Source organism: Peromyscus maniculatus, chromosome 3 (assembly GCF_049852395.1).
Source record: "Peromyscus maniculatus bairdii isolate BWxNUB_F1_BW_parent chromosome 3, HU_Pman_BW_mat_3.1, whole genome shotgun sequence".
Taxonomy (NCBI): Eukaryota; Metazoa; Chordata; class Mammalia; order Rodentia; family Cricetidae; genus Peromyscus; species Peromyscus maniculatus.
Genome location: NC_134854.1, coordinates 119531496 through 119543618, shown reverse-complemented (window position 1 = coordinate 119543618; position 12123 = coordinate 119531496). Strand labels below are relative to the sequence as shown.

General features: G+C 42.0%; 1 protein-coding gene across 2 annotated transcripts in view; it reads left to right on the top strand.

Annotated features, from left to right (window-relative positions):
* Positions 1-30: 30 nt before the first annotated feature.
* Positions 31-12123, top strand: part of Uba3 (ubiquitin like modifier activating enzyme 3) — a 27643-nt gene continuing 15550 nt past the window's right edge. The window contains exons 1-5 of one of the 2 annotated variants that reach the window (XM_006972571.4): positions 31-426; positions 7430-7504; positions 8309-8391; positions 8578-8619; positions 10344-10464. In XM_006972571.4, the coding sequence (XP_006972633.1) occupies positions 8372-8391; positions 8578-8619; positions 10344-10464 (183 nt within the window). In that variant the 5' untranslated portion in view covers positions 31-426; positions 7430-7504; positions 8309-8371. Of the gene's footprint in view, positions 427-7429; positions 7505-8308; positions 8392-8577; positions 8620-10343; positions 10465-12123 lie in introns of those variants that run through there. The other variant, XM_015989324.3, reaches the window with a different exon arrangement.

The window sequence follows — 12123 nt, the reverse complement described above, 5'->3', positions numbered from 1 at the left end:
CGGTTAGCGCACCGCAGGGCCCAGGAAATCGGGTTCGGGCGGGTGTGTTTGCCTGTCCCGTGATTGGCTGGAAGTGGTTAGTGACAGAAAACAGGGGCCTTCTTCTACTGAGCAAAGGAACAAATGCAGAACAGAGTGCTGTCAGAAAGTAGCCAGAGGATATCCCCTGCCTAAAAGTGGTGTCAATTCTCTCTCGGGCAGTTTGAATATAAACCATCTCTTTCTAGACACGTTTTGTGAGTGTTAAATGGAGGACTGTGGATTCTCTGCCTTGGGGGAAGTAAAAAGGCAGCTGTTCGGATGTCAATCTAAGTGGAATGGAATGGAAGACGACCTCAGTGCTGCTCGAAGTCCAGTATTGCTAAGCTCCCCACATATGCATGCAATTCTCGTGAGTCACTTGGTGTGAAATCAGCCTGGAAAAATGTGAGTGAGGGTTTGACTGAAATGAACGGCTGACTGTGGCTTCGCCTTTTTCTTTGCTCTCCATGTCTGCTGTCTTGTGGCAAAATTACTGAGCTGCTGTGCCATCGTAATAGATAGACGATCAAATAGGTGCTGGACGGCTTCACTTTTGGCTGAGTGTGCTCTTAGCTTCAAAGCAAACAACTGTCTGCTGTGCTCCACGTTTCTGGGTAGATTCATGGATTCCACACCAAAAAGCTTTCTTAGTTGTATTCCAATATCAAGCCAATAACATTTACTAAAGAAAACAATGTCTTTTTTTTAAAGGTATATTTTATTTTAAAAATTATGTGTGTGGGTATGTGTTATTATGAATGGGGGTGCTTTTAGAGTCCAGAAAAGGCCACTGGACCCTCTGGAGCTGGAATTATGGGTAGCTTTAACCACCCAGTGAATGTGCTGGGAACTGAACTCAGGTACTCTGCAGGAGCCCCATAGGACCTTAACCAAGCCATCTCTCAGCCCAAGCACAGATCTTAATAGATAAGGAGACATTTTTATCCTACCCCAAAGCTATATTGGTGACTGCTGTTTTTCTCCAAAGGCTCATGTTTTGTTTTTTCCCCAGGTAAGGTAGTTGTTGGTAGGATAACTCCCTACCCTCCCCCCCCCCCCAAAAAAAAAGATCTCACTATGTAGCCCTAGCTGGCCTGGAATTCTCAATGTAGACCAGGCTGGCCTTGAACTAACAAGAGATCCTCCTGCATTAGCCACCCAAGTAAGTGCTGAGACTAAAGGTATGCATCATCACATCAATAAGCTTTTCATATCAAATACATGAGAACAAGGTACAATGCTCTTCATATTCATTGGGACCCTCCCTGGATGCTCCAGTTCTTATTTTAAATGCTATAGTATTTACACACAAGCCCCGTACTTTAGAGCACCTCCAGGTTCTGATAATACCCAATGCCACTTGAGTGAGATGCAAATAACTGTGTTGTGTTACTTAGTTAAAAATGGAAAGAAAAATATGTACATGTTCATAAAAAATAAAACAAACTACTTTACACAGGTGGTTGGTTTAATCTGTGAATGGCAGTGGATGGGAAGATAGCTAATGGCTATATTTCAGTTAGTTCCTAGGGTGGAAGGCAGACTTTTTTTTTTTTTTAATTATTCTCTTATGCACTACATTCTGACCACAGCCTCCCTCCTTCCACTCCTCCCATCCCCCCCCATCCTCCGGCAGCTTCCCCCTCCCCCCCATCTACTCCTCTGTTTCCCTTCAGAAAAGAGCAGCCGCCCAGGGATATGAACTGAACATGGTATAACGAGATGCAATAAGACTGGGCACAAACCCTCATACCAAGGCTGGATGAGGCAACCCAGGAGGAGGAGAAGGACATCATTGTTGCAAGTCCCACAAGAATACCAAGCTACACAACCATAGCATATTGGCAGAGCATCTAGCTCAGACCTGTGGTGATACAATGTTTGTAATCTAAGAAATAAAGCTTTCGTAAAGATCAAAGGACAGAGCTAGCACAGAGTTGGCCATAGAGGTCAGGCAGTGGTGGCACACATCTTTAATCCTAGCACTCGGGAGGCAGAGGCAGAGATCTGTCTGGATTTCTGTGAGTTCAAGCCCACACTGGGCTACATGAGATTAATCCAGTCTAATAGAGAACCGGTAGCACACAACTTTAATTCCAGTACTTGAGACCACACACCTTTAATCCCAGCACTAGGAAGGATGAGACAGGGAGTGATATGGCTGGGCAGAGAAAGGAATATAAGGTGAGAGGATATGGCTGGGCAGAGAAAGGAATGTAAGGCAGGAGGAGACAGCTCTTTCAGGCTGAAGACTTGGTGAGGTAAGAGGTAGTGGCTGTGGCTTACTCTGCTTCTCTGATCTTTCAGCTTTCACCCTGATATCTGGCTCTGGGTTTTTATTATAAGACCATTTAGGATTTGTGCAGCACAGACCCATATCTATGTTTGCCCCTTCAGTTTCTCTGAGTTCCTATGAGCCCTGAGGTAAGAAGAGGATGTCAGATCTCTTGGGACGGGAATTATAGATGGTTGTAAGCTGCCATGTGGGTTTTGGGACTTGAATCTGAGTCCTCTGAAAGAACAGCAAGTGCTCTTAACCATTGAGTCATCTCCTGAGCTAACAAAGACTGTTGGGGTCCAGACCCTTACAGTCTTTTCCCAGAGTTCCAGAAGAGACACTACCAGCACAAATTAAATAATCTGAGGGATGTCAAATGAATCTACGTACACAAAACTCTTTAGTCCATTCACTTTATTCTTCTGAGTCAGTTCTTTCTCTACACAGCTTCTTTTCTGCTCTCATAATTAGCTCCTTTCTTGCCTGATTCAACATTTTCCTGCTGTTCTAAGTTCTGTCTTAATTCTCCCATCTTATTCCTTCCCATCTTAGTTCTTTCCCATCTAGTTCTTTCCATGTTGTTCTTCCTAACTTAATTCTTCCCCATCTTAATTCTTCTCAAGTCTCTGAGGTTTTTAGTTATATACCCATGCAATCAGCAATGCTCTGGCCAAGGCAAGGTCACCAGGGTTGGATTATTACAGGGTCAAAAGAAGGGGTGATAAGAACCACACAAAGGCCAGGCGGTAGTGGTGCACGCCTCTAATCCCAGCACTTGGGAGGCAGAGGCAGGTGGATCTCTGTGAGTTTGAGGCCAGCCCGGACTACAGAGTGAGTTCCAGGAAAGGTGCAAAGCTACACAGAGAAACCCTGTCTTGAAAAAACAAAACAAAACAAAACAAAACAACAACAACAACAACAAAAGATCCACACAAAGAGTAGTAATTGTCAGCTGTCATTAGCAACCCAAAAGGGAAGTGACTAATGGGGAATGAATCAACTAAGGGCTAAATTCGCTTAATAGATTGAAAAAGGGAATTTATGTGCTCAAACTATATTCTTAGAAATGGTTAGGTAAAAATGTTAGGACTCCATGAGTCACTAAGTAATGAGTGAAAATAAAACTGCCTTTCCCCCTCCCCCCCTTTTGGTGCTGAAATCTGTCCAGGTTGTGCCATTTTCTGGCAGGGTGGGAGAAGTGTAGCATGGTCCCTAGGCAACCTGCATCACAGCTTGATGTACCTGGTATGTAAAAGCCCCTTTGTTCTGAGTTAATTGTTAAAGGGAGATCTAGAACTAAAGATAGCACTTGGAAGAGGGAGAGTTAAGCTTAATTAGCACATCCTCCTGGCCTTGGCAGTTGTCTCTTTGTAAATTTTTATCTTCTCTCAGGACCTAACAGATAGCCTGGATGCTTGTCTATCTGCACTCTGTTCTTAGAAAGCCTGGGAAGTATCTCAGATAAAATACTTTGATCCGGAGATGGTCCTGGCTGAATGTTGCTAATGACAATAATTACAGAAAGGCCTGGTGTTAGGGGTCTTGGCTGTGTGACTGCTGTCAGCACAGTTGGGGGATGTTATCCAAATACTCCAATTGTATAGCAGACATTGGACATTGTGCCCAATGAATGATCAACCACACTGTCAGAAGTTCTTGGGGAAAGAATCCAATGGAAAAGCTGCAATGGCACACAAGAAATTCATTGTAGGACACAGCTAAGACATTCAAAAGCCAGTATCACCAAAACTCCTTGAGTCTTGGCTTTATTCTCTGAAAGAGTTATTAACTCTTCCAGGTAATAGCTTTTGCCACAGTCAGCTGAATTTCTACTTCATATTTCTGCTGCTTGCAGCATCCAGCCCCATGGAGACATTTCTTTCTTTCTTTTTTTTTCTCTTTCTTTTTTGTTTTTTTGAGATAGGGTTTCTCTGTGTAATTTTGCACCTTTCCTCAACTCACTCTGTAGCCCAGGCAGGCCTTGAACTCACAGAGATCTGCCTGCCTCTGCCTCTCAAGTGCTGGGATAAAAGGTATGTGTCACCATCGCCTGGCTTGGAGATATTTCTTAAATTCCTCCAGCCTTACTTTCTTCATATGTAAACTGGGGTTAGTAGAAAATCTGCCACAGAGGTGAGGCTAAATGAGGGATGTTTGGGACGTGCTTAGTACATATACGTGTTCATAGATTTTTACAGTTATCAATAACAGTACAAACTTGGCCTGGTAAGGCAGACCTGGAAACCCAGCTATTCCAGAGGCTGAGGCAGGAGGATTTCAAGTTCAGTGCTTGCCTGTGAAGTGAATTCAAGGCCACCCTGAGCAACTTGGTGAGACTCTATCTCAACATAAAAAGCAACACTTGCCTAGCATGGAACAACATTGGTCCTGTGTTCAGTCACCACTATCGCAACAAAAATAAAACAAAAAGCTAGTATAATGTGTGATTTACCTGGTTGATATTTATAGTTTTAACCTGTTTCTATACCCTTAGAGTAAACATCTACTGACTTTTATTATTATGTTGCCATTGACATTATGGCTGTGTCTGAATAGATAGGATGGGAGGAAAATGTTGAGACTGCTTAATACCAATCCAACAGATATTCTAAGTCCTTTTCAAGCTCTGTGAAAGCATTGTGGGGAGTCAAAAAGGGGAAGCTCCTGCCCTACTCTGCCTTCAGAGGGCTGGCAATGCAGGAAATGCTCAACTAGGAGACAGTGAGAAAAGTGCTAATAGAGATGTGACAGGTTTCTGTTTGGTTCCAAGAAATCAGAGGGTGTGGAGCTCCTGGAGCATAAGAATTTTAAGAGGCAGCAGTGTGGGTAAACTGAGTAAATGATGGGGAGGGAACATAGAGTGCAACACCTCTCAGAGAAATCTGTGAGCATTGGGAACTACAAGGAAGAGCTTTTTCCTTCCAGCTCCTCAGAACTGCATGAACAAAGGCTATCAAAAATGTACTAGTAACATCATAACTACTTCATCACAGGCAATACATAGTCGATAAACATGAGTTGGCTATATTTTTATTTATTTGCTTAGGCCTCCAAAGACAGTTGAGCAGAGTGGTGCAAGCCTCTATCCTCAGCTTCTTGGAAGACTGAGGCAGAAGGATTACAAGTTCAAGGCCTGTTTGAATAACTTAGCGAGACTCTGTTTCAAAATAAAAAGAAAAATGGGTATGGATGTAGCTCAATGGTAGTTTTTCTAGCATGCACAGGTCCCCAGGTTCATGCCTCATTACTACAAAAGAGAAATAGAATCCAAAAGGGTCCAAAGGCTTTTTTGTTTGTTTTTCTATTTATAGCATGAGTCTCCCGCCCCCCCCCTTCTCTCTCTCTCTTTGTCTCTCTCTCTCTCTCTCTCTCTCTCTCTCTCTCTGAAAATATTGAGTATGCTTCTGTCTCTGGTTGGATTCTGGGTAGGTTTTTGTTTGTTTGCTTGTTGTTTTTTCCTATATATAGTTATACCTTGTCCTCCAACCATTTTAAATGAGAATGACCACTCGTTGAATCAGCTTTGCTCTGGTCTCTATTTAAAAGCGACTACTAGCAGCTCTTTGTCACTGTTTTTGGGGGGGGGGGGAGTAGGAGTAAGCATATTCATTGTAGAAGTCTCTTACAACAAATGCTGGAGAGACGGCTTTGAGGTTAAGAGTACTTGCTGTTCCTTCAGAGGACCAGAGGTCATTTCCCAGCACCCACATCAATTACCTACAACTCCAGCTCCAGGACATCTGGTGCTTTCTTTCTGGCCTCTGTGGGCACACACATGACATACATACACATAAATACAACTTTTTTTTTTTTTTTTTTTTTTTTTAAAGAAATCTCTTGGGGCTATTCCAAAGGGACTTAAGCTTTAGTAAGCACCACCCTGAATATTCTTCTGTCTGGCCATAGACTGTAGCAGATGTCTAATAGTTTATGATTGCTCCTTTGTAAATGAAATCAATCCACTGAAGATTTTGCTCACACACCGCTAGTGTGAACAAATGGAGAAGGCAATTCTAATCAGCTGATCTAATAGATGTTGGTGTCAGCTGCCAACATGAGGAGTCATGGTGTCACCCAAGACATGATGATGCAAGACTAACACCTTTGTAGGCTTATTTGGGGTGTTTTGTCTGCATGTACATCGGTATCACTTGTATGCTGGGTGCTCACAGAGTTATGGGCTATTGTCAGTTATTGTGTGGATACTCTGAATTGAATCAGAGTCCCCTGGAAAAGCAGCAATGCTCTTAAGTGCTCTCTCTCTCTCTCTCTCTCTCTCTCTCTCTCTCTCTCTCTCTCTCTCTCTCTCCAGACTTCTTTTTTAGCCATTTCTGTCCTATCTCTAAGGCTCAGTCTCTTCCTCTGTGACATAGGTGGACAATCTCTGTTAGTTTTCATTCTCTGAGGAGGCCAAAGTATTTGCTGACATGAACCAAAGGCCCAGCCCACAGAAAACCCATCTTGATCAGAAATGATTTCATCTTAATGAGGTCCACGTGTGAAACTGGACAATAAAAAGAGATTTCTGAGTTGATCTTGAGACATGTAACCTGGGAAGAGGTGGGTGTCTCCTAGTATGGCCCATGAATTCTATTCTCCCACTCGGTGCCTGGCTCTGAATGATTTTTTTAGCTCAGTGAATGCCATTGATAAACATAGTTGGGGGTTCATAACAGACAAGTCTTCCTTAAGGTTCAATAGAGTACAGGACAAGGAGTAGATTAAATGCCACAATCGAGTAACAGCCCCTACTTTAATGAGCACCCCGAAAGCTTTATTTGCTGTACTTCATTGGTTTTCAATCATCATGCCCTCAAAACCACCTATTGTAAACCTCAACAAACTGGCCTTTGTAACACTCAAGCGATTCTGATCAAGGACCGCATATGAGAATCACTCAAGATTTCATTTAATTTTCAATCTTAATTAGTAAATATTGTTATTTTCACTTTACAAATGAGGGTTTGGAAATACCCAAAGCCTCATAGTTAGTAGCTGGGTGGCAACCATTTAAATTCAGTTCTGACTCCATATTAAATTTCTATCTCACCTCAGTAAAGGAGATATGTTTGTGTAGATACATATTTGAAACACAGGAACATAATTATTTTTCCCTCTTTTGTCTACCAGACTCTCATTTGCAGACAGTATGTGATTGTGAAGAAAAGAGACAAAAACTTCATTGGCATTTATTGCCATCATTAGGTAATGAATTATACATCTCTATATTTTTCATATCTGTCATCTATCTCATCTATCAATCATTTATTTATCTATATATTATATATCTGGATATATTTATATATAACAGAATAGTTTTCTGATAGAATGGTGTGAAACTAAAATTTTAATATGAATTTTCACAAAGAAAATAAGACTCCCTGCCCTACTTCTATTTAATGTTTTATATTGCCTGCCTATAAAGACAAGGGTTTTGAATCTTCCTGAAGTATGGAAAACGGAAATTCCTCTCACCATTTTTCCCAGAGGAAAGCCCTGGCATATTAGGGTGGTTCTTTCAGTTTTTAAATAGAATACATCAACGATTTATGCAATTACTTGTCAATGTATAAGTGTATAAATAAATCACATATCTAAGTTCATGCGGCATGGCAACATTATAGATGACAAAACATTAAGTAGGTGAAATGAATCAAGATTTTAATTACAGTGTGAAATGCTTAAAAAGCCCAAGGGAGCCTTAGCAGCCACCTTGCCCAAGGCTTCCCTGGATTCAGCTGGCATTTCAGCCAGCCCTGCCTTTCCCTCCCTTTCCCTGAAGCCCCGCCCCCTGTACTGGCCCCGCCCCTCGCTCCCCTTCTTACTAACCCCGTCTCAACGCACTGATCCCTCCCATCCGCGCCTGCTCCTCTCTTTTCCCTCCATAAAGCCCCCGTCCCCAAATGCCAGCTCCGCCCCTTCGCTTGAAGCCCCGCCCCCTCATTTCCTCAGCTGAAGCTCCTCCCTTCCGCGCTGGCTCCGCCCTCCACTCTTTCTATTTACTTGCAGTCCCGCCCCCTCCCGGGCGGGCCCACACGCCGCGAGGGCTTCTGGGAAGAGGCGGGGAACAATATGGCGGATGGCGAGGAGCCGTAAGTATCGGGGTTTTGCCGGAGCGCCGGGCTGGGCTGGGTCGTGAGAGAGCGCGGCAGTGGGCGGCCACCGCTGCCCCCCCGGGGGTCCCCCAACCCCCGCCCCGTCCCCTCGTCCCCCATACCCTTGCGGCGCCCTCTGTGGAGCTTGATGCTGACCCTTCTTTTATTCTCTCTTTCTTTTAGGGAGAAGAAAAGAAGGAGAATAGAGGAGCTGCTGGCTGAGAAGTTAGTGCTGCCGGGAGGCCGGGGTCCTCTCCGGAGACCCCCGCCTCCCCTCAACCCCAGGCCTAGGGGAACAGCCGCAGCAGGCCCGGGGGACTGGGAGGGGGGCACCCGGAGCAGGCCGCTCGGCCTCACCCCTAACCCCGTCCCCATCCCGGGCCACCGGCCGGCCGCTACCCCCCGGCTGTGCTCCTGCAAAAGCCGCCCGGTGTCCCCTTCTTCCTCCAACCCAAATTGTCAGAGCTGGGACCTTGTGGCAAGTGAATCCAATCTAAACCTAAATGGACACGAGGCATGGTTTGGGTCCCTGGTTTGGGCCCCTGGTAAACACCGAGATAATAGTACACATTATAAACTTTTTCTGAACACTGTGCATCAAGAATCGCGTTAAAACTTGTCAGTTTTGCAAAGTAATTGGGTCTTAAAGGATACGTCGACCCCAGCACTTGCTCCCTCATTTACCACACAACCTGTATCAGCTACTTAAGTTTTTGATGCCACAGATTTATATTCTTTTCATATGGCCAACCCTACATGAGTCCCCTCCCTCTGTGGAAGGGAAAAAAGTACTCCTGTAATGGGTGTGGTGAATTAATAATTTCTTTGTCACTTCGCAGTAGTACCTTGGTCTCTTTTCCATACTTCCCTCATGGTTGAATTTCAAATGCAAGAGTTCACCTTTCTTTCCCACCTTCTAATTTCCTGCTTCTTTTTCTTTCTTTTTTTCCTTTTTGCATGACATGACAGAGTTTGAATGCTTGCTATATGCCAAGAGCTTCCCTAAGCCTTCTGTGTAATTATATCTTTATCTCGTGACCATCAGAAGTAGTTGCAATCTACTGTTGAGGTTTCTGACAGTTGAGTAATCTTCTCAAGGTTACAATGTGCTTGGTTGTGGATTGAAACCCAACTATGCATCAGAACCTCCTCTTCTCTTGCAGTTAAATACGTGTTGGTCCTTTTTGCAAGAATTTTATAACACTATTATATTTGAAGGTAGAAATTGCAGAGTTACAGGAAAGTTATTACAACCAAACATGAATTTGTAATTATAAAGTGCATGGTTTTTTTGTTTTTTTTTTTTAAGAGGAGTCCACTTTATTTTGTTGCATATTCTCAAAGATTTCTTGATGGTAATGCCTATCTGTGGCATAATCTTAACCAAAACTCTTGTGTATTTAGTGACAACAAATGCACCTCAGTTTAACAGAGGGCTTTAAGAAAATACAGGGACCTCTCTAAGGAAAGAAATGTTGAGAGTTGCTTTTATCCAAAAGGCTCAGTAGATCCCCACCTTCCCAACTGGGGAGGAGCCATAGATAGTATTAGATGTGAAGCACCATAGCTCTCTAAGCCCCTCTCACCCCTGCATCTGTTATATTTCCCTATCCAAGTGTAATGAAGGAACAGATTATGGAAGTTCATAGTGACTGTAAATACTAAACATAGGAAAGTCCTTTTCTCACTGAGACATTAGTGTTCCAACTTTGATCTTTGGGTGCTGAGGAAGCTAGAAACACAGAGACTGACTCATTTCGTCAAGTAGGTGAAAAGTGCTTTTCCATAACAGACAAGTTAAAATTGGAGAAATACTATGACAACTCAAGTTTCCCTTTTTATTTGAGCAGGTCTGGTGTGGTTACCTTTACATCTGGGGAAACCTAATAGTTGTAGGTGTGACTTTTTCATACTGATCTTTGCAGCTGAATTTACTATGTTCTATGCAGAATGGCTGTTGATGGTGGGTGTGGGGACACTGGAGACTGGGAAGGTCGCTGGAACCATGTAAAGAAGTTCCTCGAGCGATCTGGACCCTTCACACACCCTGATTTCGAACCAAGCACTGAAGTGAGAAACATTTATTTTTAAATAACTGCTTTAATAGTTTTACATTTCAAAAATAATAAAATGTTTCCTTTTTAATTTGCTGTTATAATGCGAATAAGTAAAATTCTTTTTGTGAAATTAAGTTATAGTGAGTATTGAACTAAATCTTTACAACTGATTTTATGTAAATGACCAGGAATGCATTTTACATTTTCATGTAAGTTTAAAATTTTCAAGAGTAGAAAAACTTGATGACTTCATATTTTGGTATGCTTAAAATCTAGTTTAAAAGGATTTCTAAGACTCATTTCCCCTTTTGTAGTCCTACTGTGATAAATTAATTCTTCTAAGACTAAGGTATGCTTACTTAGTTGGAAATCTTTATTTAGCATTGACTATAGTTAATTGAATGTTTAAAATGTGCTTTCAATATAGTAGATACATATTTTGGACTGTGTCTTGCTTAAAGCAAATATTTAATTAGATAAAACATGCTTCTTATGAAGTAGGAAAAACCATATTCACTATAGTGTGTTTTATGTCCTTTGTGCTCATGAAGAGATTTTGAAATAGAAAAGCTACTTATAAGCCGGGCGTTGGTGGCGCACGCCTTTAATCCCAGCACTCGGGAGGCAGAGGCAGGCAGATCTCTGTGAGTTCGAGGCCAGCCTGGGCTACCAAGTGAGCTCCAGGAAAGGCGCAAAGCTACACAGAGAAACCCTGTCTCGAAAAACCAAAAAAAAAAAAAAAAAGAAAAGCTACTTATAAAATTGTTATGTAAACTCTTGAATTTGGCTCAATAGCCTGTGTGAATGAATCTCTTCCTCCTTTAATGGTGAGCAGAATGGTTAGTATTCATTCTTTGGATAATATAGTTACATAATACATCATTTTTTTTTTTTTTGGACTTTGAAAGTGTTTCTACACAATAGCTTAAGACTGTCACTTCTGTTAAGCAATGTTTTTAAGTTGTATTTCTGCTGATCTGGAATTTCTTGAATGTCTCATCTTTTATGAGTTTCATTCACTGTTCAAAGGAAGCTGCAACTATTCTTACTTACCTCTTTTTTGTTAGATCTTCAAACACTGATGACCCTTTACCTTCTGGTTTTGATATTTTAATTTTTTTCTGTTTTTAGAAATCGGTTAAGTAACTGATGTCTACCTTACAGTTTAAAAATTAAAGAAAAAAGAATAGGAGAAGGAAAATAGAGAATACTGTAGCAGAGTTGTTACATTACCTATGAAATGATAAACCAACCCTTTGGAAAAAAGATAAAAACAACTAGGAATAGGTTTTAAAATTTCTTTTAGATTTATTTTTATGTGTATGAGTAATTTTGCCTTCATGTATGTATGTGCACTGTGTGTGCCAAGAGCACTCAAAGATCAGAAGAGGGCACCTGTACCTCTGGAACTTGAGTTATGGGTGGTTGTGAGCCACCACGTATGTGCTGGAAACCAAACCTGGATCCTCTGCAAGGATGACAAGTGCTCTTATCTGCTGAGTCATCTGGCCCTAGGGGCAGTTTTTCCGGTTAGAAGGAGGCTTTTAATTTCATATACTAAAAGTCCATCAAGTGTTAAAATTGCAACTCAGAAATCATTAGGATTTCAAAATTTATAATGACATCTCTTTCATAATTTGAAATAATTGATGATATGCTAGGTGTGTTTCTT